Here is a 24389-nt window from a genome sequence, read left to right as displayed (position 1 = left end):
CCTTGCTTGACTTCAGCCTGCTTCCTGCAAAGACATTTGGTTGCGTTCATTCCTATATTATCTGAGAATGGAGCTGCACAAAATTGCTTTAGTAACTTCATCATCTTACTGTCCTGAAAGCATTTAAACTTTCCTGCAAGGGGAACCTGAACAGCAAGTCCTTGCCCAAAGAAGGATCTAATGGTTGTTCCTTCACACCCCTTTCGCAGAAGCTGCAGTCTGATCCAGAAATGTCTCCTTCAAGACCATCATAATTACTGCACACTGTTGCAAGATTCACTTATACAGCATCCAGATTTAACATCTGCTCACTTAAACAGTATGGGTTAACTTAGTAACTATTTTTCACATTTGCATCTGGTATGACTGCTAACATGCCACCTATCTGCTAGACTATTCTGCCACAGTGCTTAAGCATGTGCTTCTGGCAACTAACTGCTCAGAACATGAGTAGGCAGACTGAGGTATACAACCTTTTTCTGAAAAACTCTGCTTTCCTCATTTATGAGAGCACATTTAGGCCTGAGTCCACTATAGATAATCTTTGGCAACCTCCAGGAAGTCTACTGCTAAATCAGCAGAAAGGTTGCAACAAAGAGCCATAACAAATCTCCTGGACCCTGCAGTACACATCTAGCTTTTATGGAGCAAGTATCTGAGAATCTGGGTTTAAGTATACAGATCCAATGGTGCTGTGCCCTCAGACTTGAGAAATGCAGTTGCTTTCAAGTGTTTCCGTAGATATTTTTATACTACAAGTAGACTTTATAGAGAATTTTTCCTCAAATAGAAGTGTGATATGAGAGAAAGAGGTTAACTGGGAAAATTTTTTGGGAGTGTAACGTGTTGTCAGATTTTAGAAATTCCCTACAGAGTACTCCATCACAAACACTGGGGGAGTAAACAGCTGCAACAAAAACTTTTTTTTTAATTTTTATTTACCCTTTGCTGATACAGTTAGTGCCAATAGGCTACCAAGTGGCCCCTTTCAGTGTAGATCCAAGGTAAAAGTTAAATTAGTAAGGGAAATTTGGCCAGGGCATCAGATAATTTCTTCCGCTCTTAGACAGGTGTTGTGGAACTTTTACAACCACCCTTAGCAACCACCAAACAAGCAGGTGAGGCCATGGTTTAACATCTCATAAAAAGGATGGTATACTCATGAGTACAGCATTCCCTAATGTTATACTCCAGTGTTAGCAATTTGAAAAATTCACCCAATCACCTGCAATAGGAAAAGAACCTAGAACCTTCATATGTCTTCCAGCCCCAAAGGAATGCACGCTTCCAGTTGAGCCACTGACACTGAAAACAATTTGAGCTGGAAGACAGTATTCAAATTGCCTAGAGATACTGAGACCTTACCAAGTTTAATTCTACTGAGTGCCAAAAAAGCAGTTACTACACAATGCAAATCAAAATCTAAACCAACTGCAATTGAAATACTGATCTTTAAAAAAGGGAAGGAGCAAATTAGATAGACACAGATGGAATTTGACAATATATGCAGAACAATGTTCAGGAGGAGAGCAAGGTTTAGTGGAAGGCATAAATCAAGCAATTTATACAATGTTGGGGTGAATTACAATTATTGAAAAGGGAGAAAACATACATAATATATAATGCAAGTAAATTAAAAAATATTAACATGGTTTGTTTACTATTAATGCATGAGTGCTCATGTCTTAAGTAATAACTTAATAAAAGTACTAAATAAATGAAAAAGACAGGTGGCATTGCAAGTGGCTCGGGCTCCTCAACACCAAACAAGTCTAGATATTGCTTCACGTCAAACTTCTTTAGACTTCGTCAATTAAAATGCTCCATCAGATTTAAGGGATCAATAAAGGAGGCATTCTCCAGTGGGGATCTCAAGCAGATGGCCTCCTAATTGTCAGTGCCATACACCATTTGCAGGATGAAATATGTGAGGAATAATCCAAGGCCACAATACTGAGGTTTGACTCGGATAAGTCAGGTGGTGGAGAAACTACTACTTTAGGAAGAGAAAGTACCCTAACACAGAAGGTTGTGCAGAGTGTAGTTTAATTCCCTGCCAGGCCAGAACATACTGTCTCTGCAAGCACCTATTGACTACTGAAAATTGCATACATGCAGACATAAATACCTAAGCCTCAGGTATTAGGCCTACACTTTCAAAGTGAAGTACAGTATCAATCAGCCTGCGTCCTGAGTGTTTAAAAATAAACACTTCTGGGCTATCATCTATAAAAATGGTCAGGATATCTCATGACACAGTCAATTCCACAGGAGATGGCATGACTCTGGAGGAGTTTATGCCCTTTACAGGCATCACAGAAACCACCTTTGAAGACTACATATCAGCAGTCGTCAAGGTAAGAATTCTACTGTCCATCTCCAGAGGGAAAAGGACAAATAGGGCCTCAGCTTTACAGTGTTGTCGGACTGGGGTGGGAGGCATGAGGCAGATCCTTACCAGGATGTAGGCTGTCATACCGCTGTACGGCTGACAGCGTCTCTACAGTCTTAGTTTCTACCCACAACTTTTAAACATTTTATTCTGTGGCTGCAGCATTCACCAGAGGGTTTGCCTGGTACACAACTGACCTGTACAAAGACTTTCAGTCTCTTATAGTCTAAGTAGATATTGAAACTTTGGCAAGCCACAGTCTTTTCTGAAAGTTGCACAGAGCTGAAAAGAAGAGATGTGGTGCTCTTCCCTAAAGCAAGAGAAGAGTGTACATGTAAGCCCTTTAATGGAATCTGCCCTTCTGCACACACCTGTCTAAACACATCTAGGGATATCAGCCACAGAAAACTTGGCAAAGCCATTATAACTTAAAACAGTTAAATAAGTTACAAATGGAATGACCAGTACAGGTTCATGAATAAATCAATTAAAAAAAAACTTTCAAACTCAGCACTTATTCTATGAAAGCTGCCTGAAGTAACTCAATGAGACTTGTGATCAATCATTTCTTCACATCAAAAAGAAATGAAGGATGATGCAAGTGACTCCTCCTCCTACTCTGTACATAAGCCACATATCTGCTAGGGTTGAATTATGCTCAATGGGGATATCTGAAAAAGCTATGGAAGTCCATCCAGAAAGCTGTACATTGACCTTCAGCAAATCCTATATGAAAAGGAGTACTACTGCAGCAATGAATTCTACAATGAACATAACTTTAATGGAGATCTAATAAAACTCTAAGGAGCTGTACTGCACAAAATTACCATGTTTACCCTTCAGGTGAAAGCAAATGAAAACCAACATGTTACATACTTATTACCAACTGCAGAGTGGAAACAAATTTAAAAGGATCAGAGTACAAGGGGTGGATATGGGGAAGACTGTGAAGTAGCTGCTTAATAACAGAATGAAACATAGCAGATATGCAGTTGGTGTAGTTGGACTCTGTTAATGATTTATACCAGATTATGTATAAAAAATTTAGGCAAGAGAGAAGCAACTTTTCATAAACTCGCTGCACATTTTTAGCATCTTACAAGGTAGCTGCAGTCTTCACTGAGAAATGCAACAAGCTCCGGGCTTCCTTTCCACTGACTCTGGGCTGTCCACCATTTTACTGCTAATGCTCATCAGTCTCATCATTTCTACAGTGAAGCGCTAGCCACCAAGCTTCTAGATTTCCCCTCCTGTACACTTTGAATCTTTTGTTTAATTTTGCTATACTATAAACATTTAAGTTGGCATGAAAAGGAGAATTTGTTTTCAGCCTTGGAAGGGAGACTGATGAAAACCAAGTCAACAACTATAGATGAAAGCAGGAAAAAATACTAAAAGAATGAAAGCAAGATTTCATTGATGAAAAGTTGACACCTGGAAGAAGTAGGACCAAATATAAAAACTGGCTTATTTTAGAGAGCACTTTCCTCATTTGGATGTACAGCAAGTCTTTACACAACTTCAATAAAAGTAGTGTTTTGGAGTAGTGTACCTCTGGTGAATTTTTGTCCATGTCTGTTAGATCTTTAGATAGTACTGACAAAGCAACGTCTTTCTGTAGATGCCACAATGTGGTAGAGTAAATTTCCATCCCTTCCACTCTGTAGCTCTCTAATCGACGAACTTCTGCAAATACTTTTTCTGCCTAGAAATAAAATCAGTCAATCAGGATACAGAAAGTCACTTTAAACTATTTTAAGACATACAATTGTTTAGTCACACAACATGTACAGCACTATTAAATCTTAATACAGTTCAGAATGTTGCATATTTGAAAGACTTCCCTTTTGCTGGTATGAATGACAGCTGGTGTTTTAGCACAGCTAGAAAGTTCAATGTAAAAGCACTTCCCTGAATCTCTAAAGAGCTTTCTACCTTTTATCTTTTAAGTGTCTCCTCATTTTCACACTTCTCTGACAAATGAAATCTGAAATGGGACAAAAACCATTGAATGTTGATATACAACATTTCTATCCAACTAAAATTTAGAAATCACCTACCTACTGAAGTAGACATAACATATACATTTTTAGTGAATTAAGTCGGGATCCTCCTTTGAGGATCTCTGGTTGGGCTCATCCTGTCTCATTTCAATTAGGCTTTATTTTCTCCTTAGAAACTCTACAGCATGGAAACATGCATGTTCTTGCTGTCAAAGATCATGAGGTCAAAAGCCACACCAGGAGAACAGTGTGTGCCCACCCCCAGAGCCTGCTAATTTTCCCTCAACCAAAGACAGAGCACGCTTTACTGCAAATCAAAGAAAAAAATATATGAAGACTTGACACATGCACAATTAACCAGTAACCTGGTGGTGTAAATACCGGCTTTAGTTGACTGGGTCACTGACTAATGCTGATGTGACACCCTAACCCCATTTAAAATGGGAAAAACACTGTTGACAACTACCACTAAACTTGAACTACAACAGCTGTGGCTGGACTAAAGGACCATAAAAGCAGGGGGGGGGGTGATGACAGATACACAAGGACATCTGGCCTCACCAAGAAAGTCTCTCAATGACAGTACAGTTATGCAAGAAAACTTACCATAATAGTAGATGTCCTACTGATCATTGTTACAGTCTTCCAAACAGTTGGGCTACATTGTTAAATAATTTAAACATCTGGCTGGGGTACCAAAACCAAAACATTCCATGAAGCCATACATTTGACGTATGACTCAAGCCTGTGGGTGTGAGGGTACACAAGCAGATATGTACGCGTAAAACCTCAGACTATCTTCAAACCAGTAAGTCTGAAGAGGTCTAAGACAAACTGGTCAGCTAAGAAGGGAGAGGCAGAAAGACAGTGATACCTCTCCATTCATAAGGAAAAAGGAAAGCATTAAAAAAAGAGGGGGCAAGGGAAAGAAAACTGCAATAGTGACTAGTAGGATACCTACTGTTACACTAAGTTCGTACAGAACTGTTCTATGCCCTTCCTTAAATCACTGTTGCAGTATTCCAAACAGTTGGGCAATTCCCAAAGCTTAAGAAGTGTGACTGGTGGATGGAAGAGGCGCAGAAAACTGCGGATTTAATCCAGAGAGGACTCACCTGGTGAAGGCAGCTCTGGATCTAGAAAAGACATCCACACTGTAATGTTTGGTTCAGCTACAGCCTTGAAACAGGCTACATTCCAAGGGACTGGAGGACCACAGCATTCATTCCCGTCCACAAAGACAGACCATCAACTGATCCACAGAAGTAAAGACCCAGCAGGACTCAACAGGACCCAGCAGACTAGCAAGGCTAATATGCAAAGCCATGGAACAAATTATCATGGAAATGATAAACAAGGACATTGGCAACCTAAAGACACTGGGCCCATCCCAATCTAGCTTAGTTAAGGGAAGGTCATGCCTACTTAACCTGGCAGACTTCTTTGAGAGGATCACCAAGGCAATGGATGAGGGTAAAAGTGCATGCTGTGTATCCTGACCTAAGTCAAGGCATTCACAGGTCCATAGGGGGTATACTAAGCTAAGGAACACTACAGCCCCTATAAACCTGGCCGTGCAACCCAAATGTGACACACAAATTTGATTTATACAAGGGTGATCTACAGACTGCCTCTGCCCATCATAAAGACAGGCATCTATTGGTCCAAGTTGCACTTTAATAGTGCTAGGTAGGAACTCTGCTTCACATGGATGGGGAGCCTGTTCCAGAGAATGGAAATTCTCTTGGAAACGTATATGCTTCTCCAACATGTTCTATTTATGTCGCAAGCAAAATTTAGGTCTTCTGATCTAGTAGATCTGATGCAGTTTGTTTTGCGGACATGCAAAAGTTTCATCCAGACAGGGTCCAGAAATGCCTTGTATGCCAGGCAAAGATCACCTATCAGTAGTCTGTATGATACAGAGTAGAGAGAGATTTTGGATATCAGTGAAGGGACATTTCGTATACTCCCTGTACTGTTTTTTTAAGGAATCTTTGTGGACATTCCAGTAGCTGCATGTGTCTGGTCAGCTTCTTAGAACATAGGGGGTGACCTACAGCTGGCTTGGATATAGTATGGGATTCTGTATATGGTGATCTGAATGTAGAGGAACTCCAGTGTGTCATCCTATTTGGCCAACCCAGAGATATGCTTGCTACTGATGTATATCGAGACACATCCACCTTTATATCCCTTTTCTGTGCAGCTAGTGGTCTAAAAGTGTATAAGGCACTGAACACAAAAGTTATGTACTCACCATAATGATAGATCCATGTTGTCTGTTGGCTCTGCCTCCCTTATCCATTACTCCTCACTCCTCCACACATCAAGTTTGCCCAGCTAGTCAGAATATGAGAATACAACATACAGTACCCAATTGAGCACATCTCCCACAAATGCAAGGAAATCATCCAGGGAAAATGCGAGACTCTAGAAGAGTTGAAAGAAGATCCTTCACTGCCCAGTGATCACAGTGGAGGACTCGTCAAATCATCAGTAAGGTCGAATGCAGGAGGGTGGGGAGGTTGAACCAGATGGAAACAGACATGGACATATCGTTATGGTGCGTACATAAGTTTCATATCCGATGTTATCTGCACCATCTGGACTCAACCTGTGGAACAGAGTCCCCAACAACACAAAACAACCAAATGAAGACCTGGACTTGGACTGAATATCATGCTTAAGAGGCACAAAAATGTGGTGGCCAGGTCAATTAGCAGCACAAATGTTATCCACAGGTACTCTAGAAAGAAAGCGTGTGGAAGTAGCTATAGCCCTAGATGAATGACCTTTATGCTCATGTAGAAAAGTCTTGCCTTTCAAAGAATATGAAAAATTACAATAGGACAACCACTTGGATAAAGTTACTTTAGACACTGGACAGCCCAGTTAGGAGTTTGAAAAGCAAACAAGTGGCTAGATTTCCTGAAAGATTTGCTACAGTCAAGATAAAATCTTCAGCTGCCTATGCACATCCAAACAATGCAAGAGGTGTTCGCCTTTGATGGAAAAATTGGGAAAAAAACACTAGGAAGATGAATGGAATTGTTGAGGTTATTCTCAGAAGTTACCCTGGGTACAAAGGAAGGGCTCATGTGAAGAGAATTCCTATTCTTAAGGAACACCAAGTAAAGTGGGGGAAGAATCAAGTGCTTGCAACACTGACACCCTTTTGGCAGAGGTAATTGCCACCAATAACAGTTTTCCAAGACAACAACTTCAAATCCGAGGAGGCCGAAGGCTTAAAAGGAGGACCAGCTAGAACCTGATGAAAAGGCAGATCCCAAAGAGGGGACCAGATCCCATATTGGAGAATGAAGAAAAGTACCTTTGAGGAAAGCCTTGGAAATCTTGAGAGAAGCCAAGGGCATACTCTCTACCAATACGAAAGTTACAAATGATCATTAACTGTACTTTGATCGTACAAAAGCTAGAGCCTAAGCTAAACAACTCAGACAGAAAATCCAAGACCGACTCCAAGGGGACAAAGAAGAGGTCAAGTCCCCAAGCCACTGCCCACAAAATAAATCTTTTCCATTTACTGGTACACAGTTTTCTAGAGGATTTTTTTCTGAGAGGATGACAATACATGAACAACGAAAGCTTTGGATTCCTGTTCATCAAGAGAACTGCAGATATCATTACGTCAACCTGACAGACTGAAGGCTAAGGGGATCTAGACGGGTTGGATGAGAAATGAGATCTGGAATGGAATCCAACACCAAAGGGGTATTTCAGAAGATGGCAAAAGAAGGCAAACCACACCCAGCGAGGCCAAAAGAGGGCGATAAGGATCACTGAAGCTTTACAATGGGCTGCTTCCTGTAAAAACTCTACTATCAGAGGAACTGGTGGATAAGCATAAAGGAGACCCAGGGACAAAGCAAATGTCAGTGCGTCTCTGGGTGCCTATCACTGAAGGGGAACAATGGCGTAACAGCTGTTACACTTGGTGTTGGACAGGGTGCAAACAGGCGTGCCCCAGCATTGAAAAATCCAAGCTATGACTGCTGGATTTAGGAACCACTTGAAAGGCAATAAAATGCTCCTGCTGAGGTCGTCAGCCAGAATGTTGGACTTCCCTAGTATATGCGTTGCCAACAGAAACTGCTGAGATGAGATTGCCCACTGCCAAACCCTCATGGCCTCCCAACAAAGAGAATAAAAACTTATTCCCCTGTGTGTTGAGATATCAAATTACTGACATGTTGCCCATCTGTATCGCAATCACATCTCTGGGGAGGTTTGTCCTGAAAAGCCAGTAACAATTGACCTCTTATTCCCAGAAAGTTGATGTGAATGTAAGCCTCTATGGAAGACCAGGACCACTGAACAGAACTCTGTTTCAAAATGCCTCCTCCCAAACCCAGGATGGAGGTGCCCATGGTGACCACGGCCGAAGAAGAAGGAATTAAAAATGGTCTCTCCCTTGTATTGTTAATGGAGAATGTCGACACCACTAATTCTGTGAAATTCAATGGAAGCATTAGGAGGGACTAATGAACAGCCATATTGCACTGCAGGGTCCTCACGTGATATCTGGCTAGAGGGATCAGTCCCTATCTACACTGCTATAATGACCCAGAAGCCTTATAAATGTGAACCAAAGTTTGGGAATTCTAAGCACTGATAGGGCCTAAGCTCAAAGACTGAAAGCTCTGGAGCTTGGGAACCTGGCAATCTGATGGGCCATGTCCAGATGACACCCTATGAACTCTAAGACTTCTATAGGCTGAAGGCTTGATTTGGGGTAACTGACTGTGATGCCCAAATTGTTGTACTGTTGTAGCAAGGAATTCCTGGCATAAATTAATGATGTCCAGGCATGTTAAGACCTGACATCCCTACAGACGGAGTCAGGCTGTGAGCCCTTGGGGGGAGGGGGGCAAGGTCCTCAACTGATAGTGACTGGCTCCCAGTTGATCTACTCTGATGTGATGGTAGGCATCCATGAAGTCTATCAAGTGCATCCAATTGTCCTTTCTCAGAATAGGTAATATGGACTGCACCATGACTATCCAGAATTTCATCTTTTTGATGAACTGGCTTAGTTTGCTTAATCAAAGATTGGTCTGAGGTCCTCTGTTTTCTTTGGTACTAAAAGAATATAAAATTGACCCCAGATCCTATCTGATCTGGTGGGACCTCCTGAATGACGATTTATGAGCAGCTTTTGGATCTCTGCACTGCGTAAAATCTTTGATGGGGTGAAGAATCTGGGAGAGGTTTTTAGAGACAGTTTGGAACTTCTATAAAGGGAATAACATAACCTCTGACTATGACTCTCAATATCCAGTCGTCTGAGTTGATGGCTTCCCAATCTGTGGGGTGGAAAGCTAGAGGATCCCTGACTGCTTCCAGAGACCTGCAGTCAGGCAACCCTTCAGGATTGCTGAAAGGATCTGCCAGAAAAAGCCCCACATGCAGTGTTGTTATGATCTGAGCTAAGGAGGTTCTGAAATCGGGTGGAGATGGGGAGGACTCCAGTGACCAAAGAGTTGTTGCTCAACAGGGAAAAGGGGATGCTACCCTGCCGAAGGTGCCCCTTTAACCAGGAAAGGGCTCAGAATGCTTGAAGCAGATGTCATTTTAGTTGTTTTCAACACCAAAGGTGAATGGCTGCAAGGCATCGGAGCCGAAGTTTGTGCTGATGCTGCAGTGGAGGCCAAAAGTTGAGGGACTTTCAGAGCTGGACCTGGACCTAGAAAACCCAAAGGAGCCAGCAGAGGTGGAAGCTGAAGACAACCTCTTGCTTTCCCTCTTATTAGTTTCGCAGCCGATGCTTCTCAGACCCAGTCTTGGGACCAGTAGTAGTTCTGGAAGCAGAAACAACCTGAAGCCCTAGAGGGCAAAAGCCTTTTCAACAAGAACCTGGCCTTGCACTTAATAGCCCGCAAGACAAAACTGTCAAAGATGGTGGAACTGGAGTCCCTGTGCTCCTGACCCAGACATTAGACACATTTGAGGTGTATATTTTAGGACAGCAGTTTGTGCCTGCAGGAGGTGCACTTTTTAAATCCCTTATCCATCCTACCGCAACACACACAAAAAAAGAGACACAACAGTAAAACAGTAAACCCTAATGGGGAAAGGGGGGGGAGCAGAGAGAGAAAATCTAAGCTACCTAGCCCTAACAAACTAATTAAAAAAAAAAGCTAACCACTATTCTTTGGGGTAAGGGAAGGAAAATCTCACCAGTCCTACTCTACTTCAACAAAACTGAATCAGCAAGGCATAGCCAAAGACCAAGCTGCAGACAAACTACAGCAAACTAGATCTGGGGAGCTCATGGAGCAGGGAGTTATGGATAAGGGAGGCGGAGCCAAAATGAGCAAAAGGCTTTCTAATTAGCCCGTGTTGGATCCGAAGTCCCACAGGTTGAATCCAGAAGGAGCAAACATTGATCCCTTACACTTCTAGGGTACTCTCTGCCACTTTAAACCACATCTCAGTAACTGCATAGATGTCTATATCCACAAGTGTGAAGAGGTTTTGGAGGAAGTGTAGTTTATTTAGGCTCCTGGCACTGAGCAGTAACACCTTTCGGTTCAGTTCAGTTGATTTTGCCATGTTGGTAGGTCTGTCAATGTGGTATTACCTGAAAAAGGCACTGTGGGGTGGATAAAAGTTTAGCCAGTATTCAAAAGCCTAGAGGGACAGGTGCAGACCAACCATGGCAAAGCAAAGTGCTCCTTTATCCATGTCCTCTCAAGCTGATAAATATTGGATTCCCTTAGCATGACACTACAGGAAGCCAACTGTTAAAATCGGTCATATTTTGCTCATACTGTGGTATCATCCTTGGTGATGGTAATACGCTGCTCAATGCTAGGCACATACCAGCATGAGAGACCGTCTGAACTCCGTAATGTTTCTCTTCATACAGTCCAGTGAGGTATGTCTCACGTGATTTACATCTACTTGGACTATGATGGAAACATACTTGTATCTGTGGTGTAATGACTTGAGTGCACAAGTGATTTGGAAGATCCTGGCTCCAGATAAGCAACAGTCAACTTCTTGGTCACCTGGTTAGAAGAGCATCAGTACGTCTTACAATGGAGTTCCTATGACGAGAGTCCTGGGAAGTTTGTTTGCTTGCCTTAGGGGCTTAGTGTTTGGGGCTGCACTGTGTGATTGAACAACTGATGTTACATGTTCTTTTTTCTGAGCATGTCTGGGCTTGCTGAGGCATAGCTGACAACAGACAGCCTAGGAACACTTGTTTAGGAAGACTGCTTTTAAGTGCCTCAGCATACATTAGTCTATGTGTGTGCTGTGTGCATGGTTTCAAGAACCTCATGTGCGCTTGCATGCGAGAGTTTATCTTCCAGTTTTATAGTGCAAGTACACCTCTCTCATACTGTTTCTTTAAGGATTAATTGGTGGTCAGTAAACATGAGATAAATGTTACACTGACTCAACATGCTCAGATCCACCAAGCTGGTTACAGAGAAGTTAGGAATATGCATATCCATGCTTCCAGTCCTACAACTGGTGAGCTACAAGGGGATGGTGTATTGGGGTTATGGGTGCTGTGTGTGTGCAGACTAATATGGGTGCCTTACTGGAGCAGATTATGCTCAACAGTATTAAATTAAATTTTACTACCTTTAATGTTTACACAATAGTGAATTCTATTAAATATATATTGCCACTCAATGCCCATCTAGGTGCTCTAAGCTTGCAAGCACACAAGGTATTTTGCTCTATATTTAATGCTTTACAGACTACAGTTTTAATGAATGTTCTACAGGAAACATTTACTTACTGGGATGGATCTACAGAAAACAATGGGTGGGAGGAGTACTTTAATAGCTTACACAACAGGCAATAGCAATAAAAGATAGGAGGGAGGGACTTTGGAAATCAGATTACCATAACGGACAGAGACCAGAGGCACAGACTTATAAAATCATAACAGGAAGGGGGGGGGGGTGAGGCTAGTTAGAGGGATTCAATGAAAGTCAATATTAAAGCTCTTTCAGTAACTTTAGGTTACAGTCTCAGTGGGGGTGGGGCAGATGCAAAGAACAAGGGAACAAAAAGGAAGTGGAAAGCAACTTCTCTGAGCTGCAGGTTAGAACTTCAGAAAGCTTAGCTTAATGTCTTAGTGTGCTATGACATTCTCTCAGGTACGAGATCGCAGACATACTGTCTGTTGGTTGGACAGAAATAACACCCTCGGAGTGAACATTTTGAAAACCCTGCAACGTGAGGACGACAGCCCTCATCTCCAAGATGTTGATGTGCAGGTTGGCCTCTGCAGCAGCCAAGGTCCCCTAGATAGTCCTCCCTTCAAAATGCTCCCCCCAACCCAGAAAGTACAGTTGTGTACACTTAGCATAAATGTAGATGTTCGAGTGTATTCACTGTTGCAGTCATCACATTTGGGTTATCCCTGCCAGGGTAGCCCTCGGCAGGACCGAATACCAGAGGCTTAGTATTTCTGTATTGGTTGCTGTCACTTCAGGACTGACATCAGGTCGTCAGTAGTATAAAGTAAGGCAGCCAACGCCATTACATCAGTTTTTCTTGCCCTGTCAGGAGCCCCCAAGAGGGAGCCAGGATATGATGGAAGAACACCATCAGTAGAAAGTTAAAAAAGGTCCTTGTAAGGAGAGAGAGAGAAAGAAGAGGGGGATGGAGGGAGGGAAACCAGGACTGCAACAGTGAATACACTCGAACATCTACATTTATGTTAAGTGTACACAACTGTACTATGCTCTTCATGTTTCACTGCTGCAGTCAGCACATTTGGGTTGATTCCCAAAGCTGAGGAAAAGGGTGGAGACAGTCAAGGAGACTAGGGGCTGGCTACGATGCCCTGCAAGACTGCAGTGGCAAAGCCTGGCCTGGATTTGGAGAAGATAGGCGGGTGGTAATGCTTGGTGAAAATGTGAACAGATGTCCAGGTGGCAGCCTCCAGGATGTCCCTGATGGTGACTCAGTGAGGAAAGCTGCAGAGGTGGATGCTGCCCTGATATAGAGAGTCCCGACCCCCTTAGGGGGAGGTTTTCCGTGTTGCTTGTAACAGAAATGGATGCAGTGTGCTATACATTTGGAAATTGTTTGTTTGGAGATAGCTTTGCCCTCTGCCCTTGCAGCAAAGCAAACCAGTAACTGAACAGACTTTCTGAATGATTTAGTCCTGTCTAGATAGAATTTGAGCTGTGTGCGCACATCTAGAGGGTGCAGGATCCTTTCCCCCTTGTTTTGTGGGTTAGGGAAAAAGGTGGGCAAATGAATGGATTGGTTAAGAGCCACACTGTACACCACTTTGGGCATGAAGGATGGGTTAGTCCCTAAAGGACACCCTGTCAGCATGGAAGATGAAAGGTTCCACAGCCATGAGTGCTTGTAGCTCTGAGACTCTTCTGGCTGAAGTCATGGCCAGGAGAAAAGCTGTCTTCAAGGAGAGAAATTTTAACGTTGCTGAAGATGCTGGTTCAAAGGGGGGGGCAGGGTGAGCTTTTCCAACACAGAGTTAAGGTCCCAAGCTGGGGCAGGTGCTCCTCTGGGTGGCCTAAAATTGCTAGCCCCTCTTAGGAACTGTTTGATCAGAGGGTGTGAGAAAACGGGGTGCTTAGTGTGGAAATGAGCTGAGATAGCAGAGGCATGAATTTTAATAGAGGAAAAGGTGAGAACCACTGTGCAGCAGGTCAGCTAGGTAATCCAGGATGAGAGGTAGGGAGGGCTGTGCTGTATCAGCTCCCTTAGCCTGAATCCAGGTGCAGAACCTTTTCCATTTGTCAGCAGAAGACTTTCTAGTGCTAAGGCGTCTAGCCTCACATATAACATCTAGAACCTGTTTACTGAGGTTGGCAGATTGATCAGTGGTCGGGGAATAAGCCAGGCTGCCAAATTGAGGGTCTGCAATTGGGGATGCATGAATTCTCCTTCCCTCTGGGTCAGGAGGATTGGGGTCTGAGGGAGATGCCATGGTGGCAGTGGGGACAGGCTGCGCAGCAGTGGGTAGCAGTGCTGGCGAGGCTAGTCTGGAGCAACCAAAATTATCCTTGGTTTTTCCTCCCTTATTTTGAGCAGTACCTTTGTGATGAGAGGCAGTGGGGGAAATGCATAGACTGATAGACTGACCCAGGGGAAGGATAGGGCATCCACTTTCCAAGCCATGCAGTGATGCTCCCTGGTGCAGAACTTGCTGAGTTGGTGTGGGAGGCAAAGAGGTCGACCTTCGGGGTGCCCCATTTCTGAGTTATTAGGGTGAAGGTTCTTTGGTCTAGCTGCCACTTGTGTGGGTCCAGAAGATTTCTGCTTAAGTGGTCTGTCAGAGAGTTTGGAGAGCCTGGCAGAAATTGTGCTAACAGGTGGAGTTGTATGGTGGAGGCTGTGTGCCAAAGGGTCATGGCCAGCCTGCATAGAGGGTAGGAGTGACTCCATCCCTGCTTGTTGATATACCACATCACAGTGGTGTTGTCTGTTTTGATTAGGAGGGCCCCTGGGGAGAGAACGGGCCTGAAAGCTATCAATGCATGTTGGACAGCTAACATCTCTTTTTGGTTGATGTGCAGATGAATTTGTTGTGGGCTCCATTGGCCCTGCATGCACCTGCCGTCCAGATGTGCATACCAGGCATAGTTTGATGCGTCTGTGGTGAGGGTCTGGGTGGTGGGGGGTGGTGAGAAAGGTAGTCCCTTGTTGTGAGAGCATACTGCTGCCCAGCAAAGAAAATATTTCCTTAGGCAAGGTATCATTGGTATAAGAGTTTCCAGGTCTTGAGAATGTTGACACCAAAAGCTTTTTAGGTGCCACTTAAGTTTCCTCATATGCAGTCTGGCATATAGAATGGGTAGAATGCAAGATGCCATGAACCCCAGAGCTTGCAGGATTTTCCTTGCAGATAACTGGGGTTTGGTGGCTAGTTGAGAGAAGTAGGCTGTCAGGTAAGTTTGCTTTTCTGTTGTAAGGAATGCCATCTGGGATGCTGTGTCCAGGCTTGCTCCCAGGAATATAATCCTCTTGGGGGGTATTAGTTTGGATTTCATTTCGTTGACAGTGTACCCTAGGGAGGTCAGTAGGGACTTTACTGAGGCCAGGTGCTTGAGCAGCTTTTCCTGTCTGCCTGAATTAGGCAGTCTAAGTATATGTAAATTTCAATATTCCTTTGTCTGAAAAAGGCAATGGCGGGAGCCAGATATTTTGTGAAAACTCTGGGAGCAGTAGGTAAGCCAAAGGGAAGCGCAGACAGCTGAGAGTGCAGAGATCCTGCCCTGAAACCTAGGTATTTCCTGCATGATTCACTGATAGGAATGTGGAAGGTAGGCCCCCCTCTTAGGTCTAGATAGGCTAGCCAAGCATCCTTGGAGAGCATGGGTAGCAGCTGCTGGAGGGTGAGCATTTTGAATTTTGGTATCACCAGGAAGGTGTTTAGAATGGATAGATCAAGGATGACGCGCCAGGTGCCCTCTTTTCTGGGTACCAGAAAAAGTCTGGGGTAGAAACCTTGGTCTGTCTGCTCTGCAGGAACGTGCTCTATTGCCCTCAGAGGGCAGGGAAAGGACTTGCTTTCTTACCTCTACCCACTGGTTTGAGGTAGATCTAGGAACCCTTTTGGGGTAGGAAGAGTGTGGAAAGAAAATTTATATCCCTGGGACACTATGTTGAGGACCCAGCGGTCATTGGTAATGGTGACCAAGGTGCTTGCGTGAAAGGAGTTTTCCTCCTGGGGCAAGTGCAGGTGGGCAGAGAGAGGGAGGGGGTAGCTTAGAACTCCCTGGTTTTGAAATGGAGGAACTCCGCTGCTTTGATCGCTGCATTCCCTGTGGCTGCTTGTCTGGGGAGTCTACTTCCCTGGGGTCCGGGATGAATTGACCTGGTGGGGGCTGGAAAGGACCAGTGTGCTTGGAGGGGCAATTCCTACTGAACCTGGGTGGCTGGACCTGTAGGAAATCTTTAACTGTCTGCATAGATTAGCTTTTTCTTCTGTCTTTTTTAAGACTTCCTCTGCCTTGCTGCCAAATAAATTATCTTTGTGCAAGGGTGCATCCAATAATTTGAATCTGACATGGTCTGGCAAGGGCTGTTCCTTAAGCCAAGCATGCCTTCTAAGGACAGAACCGGTGACTGCTGCCCTGCAAAAAGCTTCTAGGGCATGAAAACCACAGTGTAACGTTTGCTTAGTTACTTGACTTGCAGAATGCATTAACTCTTGTAACTCTTTAGATTCTGCACAAGCAGGAAAGGAAGACACTTTTTGTTTGAGGAGTTCCATGGTATGTTGCTGAAATTTTAGCATATGGAACTGACAATTTAGTGCTCCGATAGCAAGAGTAGCAGAGGTGTATACTTTTTTACCCCATCTGTCTAGTGCTCAGGAATACCTGTCTGTGGGGGTGGGATTCTTAGCAGAGTTTGCTTTAATTCCTTTAGGACCTTGGGAAATTACTTCAGGGTCAGCAGTGGGATTTTTGAAAATAAATTTGTGTGGGTCAGGGACTCTAATACCCATCAGGTTTTCTGGGAGCAGGGGGGAGGGTGTCAGGAGTCAAACTGGATTCCAGGAAAACATCGTCCACAACATCCAGGACTGGGGGAATGGCCAGGGGTCTGTGGTGTGGAAGATCTAAGAATTCTCAGAGTCTCTTTTTAGACTGAGGGTAGTCCTGACATTTCCACTGGAAATGCTCCCTTAAGGTATGAAGGGTTTCCCCAAAGGAAAAGTCCTCGGGTGGAGAGGCTAAAGGAAGAGATTCCTCTGCATCAGAATTCTCATAAGCAGAGAGGGGTTGCATGCCTTCATATTCAGATGCATCACAGTCATCAGACTCCTGTTCACACAAAACTACTGGGGACAGATCTCTTTCTTTTGGAAGGGGTAGCTTGGCTTCCCCTGATCAACACAATAAGGTCTTCTGCCATTTTAAGCATTTGAGACTGAGGCAAGGAAGCAGGTGCCTGAGATTGGGTCATCGGTTTCTTGGGTGTGGTTCGTACCCTGGGCCTTAGAAACTCGGTAGTTTTTGAAAGAACGGTAGACGGAAAAGAAGTCGTTGGTTTGTGTCAAGAATTGGTAATGCAAGGTACTTCCTCGGAAGCCAGTGCCAGCTCAGCGGCTCTGGACCCATTCCAAGGTAGAGACAACCACAGGATCCTTAAATCGAAGAAGAGTTTTGCGGCATACCGGACACCGAAAGGGTCTCTGTAGCAACCTGTGAATCCACAGAAGTGGGCATCAGGGGCTGCGAAAGCACATCACTGAGGACCAGAAAACTGACGACTAGCTTAACGGAAGCGTCATCGGTAGGTTTGGACCTGTGCGGTCTGTCTCTGCCTTTATCCTTAAGTTTTTATGGAAGATCTGCTGTCAGATGGCTAACCAAAGCTATTCGAGGACTGTAAGCAAAAAAATCTAGCTACAATAAGGGCTCGACGACATATAGTTCTGGCATTAAAGCACAAAAGAGACAGCGAGGGACATTGTAAACTGGGCCTAAGCAAGTGACGCAGTAAGAATGCAAGTTTCACTGTGGTATTTGCTTTCCACAGGCGATACAATTGTTAACTTTTTCTGACATCAGTTAGTCAGCAAGAAAAAAGGATCCCCAATGGGGTACTTAGCTTTAGAAGACTTCAGCTTCAATTCGGAAGATGAAACTCAGGTAGTGGCCAACCGTCACTCGTGCAAACTGCTTCTGCTTAGGGCTCCTCGGCAAGAAAGATTGATGTAAATAGTGTCGGCTGCCTTACTTAACACTACTGACGACCTGACGTCAGTCCTGAAGCGACAGCAACCGACGCAGAAATACTAAGCTTCTAGTATTCGGGCCAGCAGAGGGCTACCCTGGCAGGGATAACCCAAATGTGATGACTGCAACAGTGAAACACGAAGAAAATGAAAGGCGTTGATTGCGGCTGTAGCCTGAGGAGGGAGAAAAAATGACCTCCCAGTGGACACCAACAGAGACTCCAACCACCATTCGATCTGATCTCTACAAACAATGGCCAGAAAAATGATAAAGTCCATTGGATAAGTACAATCACTGTACTATAACAGTGCCCACTGCAGTATCCTCATGTGATACTTGGTTAAGGGAACTTTAAGAGGTGGCAGATGGCATGTGGCCCAAAAGCTTGAGAAGATTAAGTTGGAGGCTTCCTTTAAGAAAAGAGCCTGCCAGGCAACAAAGGTTTGATACTCTGGACTTAGGAAATTTTGCAGTTTGGGAGATGATGCTCAAATGGCAACTTACAAACTCTAGGGTCTGACCAGTATGGATATTGGACTTTTGATAGTTGACTGTGATTCCTAAGGAACTACATTGTTGGAGTAAGATGTCCCTGGTTCTGCCCAAGGATGCTCTTGTGGGGGCATCTAGGAGCCAATCGTCCAAGTAGGGAAAGACCTGGAACTCCTGCAACCTGAGCCAGGCTGCTACTACTGCCACACACTGGCAGCACTCTGACCCAGTAATGATTGGCCCCAGGCAGAAACACAGAAATCTACTGGACCACCACACCATCTTTACATGATGGTAAGCATCCTTGAGATCGCTCAAACCGATCCCAGTCATCCTTCCTCAACAGAGGAAGAATGGACTGCACAGTGACAATTCAGAACTTGGACTGCTTCACAAACTTAACTTGCTCAAATCCAGGATTGGTCTGAGGTCCTTCTTTTTCTTTAGAATCAAAAAGGACCTTAAGTACCCTGGATCCTGATTGACCTGGTGAGACCTCCTGGATAACATGATTTGCTAGCAGATTCTGAATTTTGATGTCTGCCACTCTTCTCTGATGGGGTGGAACATCTGGAAGCCATTTGGGAGTTCTACTTGAAACCTGCAAAAATGGAACTGAACAGCGTCTGGATACAACTCAATACCGATGTGTCTGAGGTGATGACCTCCAAAACATTCAGGTGTAGAGCAAGTTTACCCTTGACTGCCTCAACTGCAGGACAGTCGTGCAACGTTTCAGAGTTGCTGAATGAGCCTCCAGGAAAAGCCTCCACAACAGCCATGGTTCTGTACACCACTGCTACTTTGAGGACGTCTATTGTGGTTGCTCTTCTGCCATGGCAGTAACCCACAGGAGGAGCCTTTTGTAAGGACTACTTTTGTTTCCTGAAAAAGGGATGTTTTGTCACATTTTGGTTCTGAGACAGGGTCAATTGAGGGGTAATAAAACGAACTACATATCCAACAAGCAGGAAGCATCTTTCCATTTGCTCACTCCTAGTTAAAGTGTGGTTGACTTCTGTGATAAAAAGAATGTCATCAAAAGGGGCATTGATAAATGGATGCCTTAAAGCAGTCTGTAAAGTCAAAGAGCCTCATCCAAGTGTAGTGACACATCGTGATACCAGTGATAGCCACCCTGGGACATGCCATCAGTTGCTTTGGAAAGCAAATACATGGACATGTTAGCAATGGACTGGCAGGTGGAAATCTGAGTCTACAGTGCCTTCCAGGAGTCCAGAGTCTGCTGCGTCTTAACTGCTCTTGATACATCTGACACTATGCCCTGTTGAAACCTGGTCAAGTGAGCTAAATAATTTAATCTCTGCAGCGCAAATGTGGCTGAGACACAGGTGCACTTCCCTAAATACTACAATGCCTGATGCACACCAAGGAACTCTTCTCTGAAATATCCTTTTTAGTTGCTGGCACCACCACGACTGCATCGACGGCAGGAGCCTTACTCCAGTGTTGACAATCTTTAGAAGGGGTGAGGATCTTGTCAGGCTTTTTGGGAATCGGTTTGACCAAACTGGGCTCCTTCCAAACTCTCCAGGACACCAGGTCAATAAGTTTATCCATAGGGTGAACCACCCAGATGTGGATGGGCCCACCCCAAAGGCCTCCAAAAACACAGACTCCTCTGGAAAAGGGGCTTTAGCATTCCAACCCTGTGCTGGTGAAGGAGTTCCAAAAGATCTTCGAGAGAGACATCTTCAGAGAGAGATTTAGGGAACCCCTTTACTTCCTCGAGATTGCTTTCCTCAGTGAGGGACTCCTCAGTTGAGTCTCTTACTGGACCCTTCCTGGCCCAAACACTCCAGGTGGAAATGAAAAAGGTCAGCGGCCCTACAGAGAGGGCAGACTGGAGACCACATGGGGTGAGCTGTCCTGGAGCAAGCTGAGTAGTGACCACAGGTGCACATGTGGAAGAAGGTGGTTTTACTAGATCACTCCCTCTCCTAAAAAGAGAAATGAAAGTTGTATACTTACCATAATGTTAGATCCATGTTGTCTGATTTTTGTCTGCTTTAACATGTGGGTTTATCAGATCTTATATAAGATCCAGCCTCAGCGCCAACATCAAAGTTTCTCGGATCCAGAACTCTGACTTCTCCTACACACAATTCCCCAGGCTGTACCTCAAATGCTCAGATCAAGTTTGCCCCCACTTGTCTGAAATAGATTATAAAAGCTACCTAGGGAAAGAAAAACTTGTATGAGAAAAAGTAAAACTTGGTGATCTCAAAAGGTTGATGAAAAGTATTACAGTCTAGACTGATTGTGCACAGACAAGGAGTAACAGCCACTCAATCATCTAGAAGCCATAAGTGACCATTTGGAAGGGGGTAGGAGGTGGGGGGAGTTTGAAGCAGATGAAAATCAGACATGGATCTAACATCCAATGTTGTCTATTTTCATCCATTCAAACATATGGGACAGAATCCCAAGCTGTCAAACTTTGTGGCATCAAGGAAGGACATTACTGAGTATGATGGAATCATAAGTAATCTGGACTGGCTGTCCAACTTATAGTGAGACACAAAGGTGTGCACAGTTGCCCATGTAGCTGCAGCACAGATGTCATCAATGGATAATCCTCTGTTGAAGTAGAAACTGCTCTTGTTGAATGTGCTTTAGGTTTATCTGGTAAAGGTAAGTTTTTCTTATGATATACAAAGAAAACAATCTGAGAGCCATCTGGATAATGTTACTTTAAAAACTGCTTTTCCTAATTTTGGTTTGGCAAATGAAATGAATAATTGAGCAACCTTTCTGTAGGCTTTTGACTTGTGGATACAGACTCAGAGCGGTCTATAAACATCTAACAAATGTAGTAGGTACTCTTCCTTTGCTCGAGTAACTTGGAAAGATGACAAGGAGATGTACTGACTGGTTTAAATTTGTTTTGGATGTCACCTTAGGAGTAAAGGATGTGTTAGTTCTAAGGGAAACCCTATCTTTGTGAAAAACCAAACAAGGGGGCTTTGAAGAGAGGGCTTGTAATTCTGACATCTGTCTGGCTAATGCTACTGTGACCACAAAAAAATGTTTTCTACATAAAGTTATGTACTCACCTTAATGTTACATATCTGTGCTGTCCATTTTCATTCTTCCTCAACTGATGGGTCTCGGATCCAACTTGGCCGGTTCTTCCAGATCCTTGTTCTCAAACTCTCAAGCTCCACCCTTTACCCAAAATACCCTACCACCTAACATGATTGAGTCTGCTGCCCATAGAAGACAATGGACAATACCTTAACAGAAACTCAAACAATGAACAACTGTTCCCAAAGTAATAACCTTAAGCCTCTCCAGGAGCAAAGGGAAAGGGGTTAGGATTGAGGGACGTTGAAGATAAAAATGGACAACATAGATGTAACATTATGGTGAGTACATAACTTACTATCTGATGATGTCATTTTCATTCATTCCTCAACTGCTGGAACAGAATCCCCGGCTAGATGAACCTTGGGTAGTCCTCATGGAAGGATATGCCCGAGTACTGAGGAGTCAAAGGCAGCTCTGTTTCTTGAAATCAAATCCAATCTGTAATGAGCAATAAAAGTATGAGCACTGGACCAAGTGACAGCTGCACAAATGTCATCTATGGAAGCCCTTGACCAAAAGGCTGAGGAGATTGCCACAGACCTTGTGGTGTGACCTCTAGGGGGCTTAGGCAAGGATAACCCTCTTATAGTATAGATAAATGAGATACAATCAGTTAACTATTTGACCAGTGTAACTTTGCAAACTGACTTGCCCAACTTATTGTGTGAGAAAGATATAAATAACTGGTCAGCCTTCTGGAAATCTTTGGTTCTATGGAGACAAAAACAAAGTTGTCAATTCACATAAAGATAGAGCACGCACTTTCCTTTATTTAAGAAATTTGCAAAGAAAACTGGGAGGTTAATGACCTGGTTAAGGTTGGATTCTGAAGCTACCTTGGACAAAAAAGACATATTAGTCTGGAAAGACACACTGTCTTTGTGGAAGACCAGTTAAGGAGGCTTGGAGAATAAAGCTTGGCGTTCCGATACTAGTCCAGCTGATGTGACAGTGACTAAAAAAATGTTTTTCCAACACACAAATTTTAGATCCGACCCAGCTGAGGGTTCAAAGGGAGTTTGGGTCAGAGCTTGAAGCACAACAGTTAAATCCCAAGGAAGAATAGGCTCCTTTAGTGGAGGTCTAAGTAAAAAAAGGTCCTTTGAGAGGGCTTTAAATAATTTAGACAAAGCTAAGCTAGAATTATTTTTGCCTAAGTGGAAATTTGAAATGGCAGCCAACTGGACCTTATTAGAAAAGCTAGCCCCTTCATTGAAAATTGAAGCTTAAAAATTAAGTATAGCTTGCACAGGGTGTAGAAACAGGGTCCAGAACACAAATCTCTTCTATTTACTATTACTTTTGTAAATCTTTCTTGTAGAAGCTTTTTGAGGAGAAAACAAAATATGACTGATTGAGGAGAGTAGTTTGGACTGTCTAGCAATTAATGGAACTGAAGAAACCATGCAGTCACAGTTTGAGGCCAGTTATGTTGGGATGAATCATACCTGTTGAAAGAAGCCTAGATTGGGATCTAGCATCCAAGGTGGATGTGAAAGGCAATGCCAGAGTAAGGGGAACCAAATCTGACAAGGCCAAAAGGATGCAAATGAGGATAACTGTGCTCTTCAACCAGTATGCTTTCTGTAGAAATTTGGGAATGAAAGGCAATGGTGGGTAAGCACAAAGAAGATCAGAGGGCCAATCACTGACCACAGCATCCCTCAGTGACTCCTCCACTGGAGGGATCAGGGCAAAAAACCTGCTGAACTTGTTTAGGGGAGAAGCAAATAGGTCACAGCATGGCTGATCCCATCAATGGAAAATTCTCTCCTCCACTTAAGAGACCACACGAGAGGCATCGGAATGGACTTAGTTTGTCCACAATCAAGTTGACTTTCCTGGATATGTGTGTTATTAGAAAGCATGCAGAAGAAATCACCCATTGCCCTACTCTCACTGTTTCTTGACAGAGTTAGATTTGGTTCCTCCTTGCTTGTTGATGTACTAAACTACTGACATATTGTCTGTCTGAATGGCAATCATCATCTGCAAAACTAAAGAGGACGGTTCTCATTTCCAGGACAACGAAATGAGTCTTGGCCTCTTCTAGAGAGCACATACCTTGGACTGTCCTCCCCAAGTAGAGACCCACCCCACCTGAAAGGCATCTATGGTTACCACGGCCATGGGCAGGGGAAAAACAAATGGATGGCCATTGTAAACTTAAAGTGAAGACACCAAAGATATTTTTTGCAAGCTTGTGTGATCCCAACTGGGGCAGTTAAAGGATGCTGAAAAATGGACCACTGTACCGACAGGACCCAGTGCAGAATTCAAATGTGAAACATGTCAAAAGAGACTAGGGTGATAGCTGCTGTCATGGATGAAATGCTATAACTGACTGTGGCACCTAGCTAAAGATAGAACTATAGCAAGTAGTCCCTTGCCTGCAGTAGTAGATGCCTGGTTGGGGGCAGTTAGGAGGCAGTCATCCAAGTAAAGAAACACTTGGAATCCGAGCAGTCTTAAGTGAGCTACTACTACCCACCATGCATGTAGTGAACACACTGGGGGCTACGGTGAGACCAAAGGGCAATGTTCTGAAATGGTAATGACAAGCTCTCAGCCGGAAGTGTAGAGAGCTTCTGCAGTATCAGAAGACCAACTACCTTTTTAAGAACTCTAGAATGTGGAAGAACAAAGCTCAGAGGAGCAAAGACCTGGAGGAGATAAAGT

The 24389-nt window shown here is 43.8% G+C and overlaps 1 protein-coding gene across 1 annotated transcript in view; it reads right to left on the bottom strand.

The window, feature by feature from the left end:
• CDC27 (cell division cycle 27) overlaps positions 1 to 24389 on the bottom strand; it is a 2763676-nt gene that overhangs the window by 937658 nt on the left and 1801629 nt on the right. The window contains exon 18 of the mRNA XM_044055179.1: positions 3945 to 4097. Coding sequence (XP_043911114.1) covers positions 3945 to 4097 — 153 coding nt within the window. The remainder of the gene's footprint in view (positions 1 to 3944; positions 4098 to 24389) is intronic.

Source organism: Protopterus annectens, chromosome 13.part0, assembly GCF_019279795.1.
Source record: "Protopterus annectens isolate FY-2018-M chromosome 13.part0, PAN1.0, whole genome shotgun sequence".
Classification (NCBI taxonomy): domain Eukaryota; kingdom Metazoa; phylum Chordata; order Ceratodontiformes; family Protopteridae; genus Protopterus; species Protopterus annectens.
The sequence above is the reverse complement of the archived record's forward strand: the minus strand, read 5'-3'. Positions and strand labels throughout refer to the sequence as shown.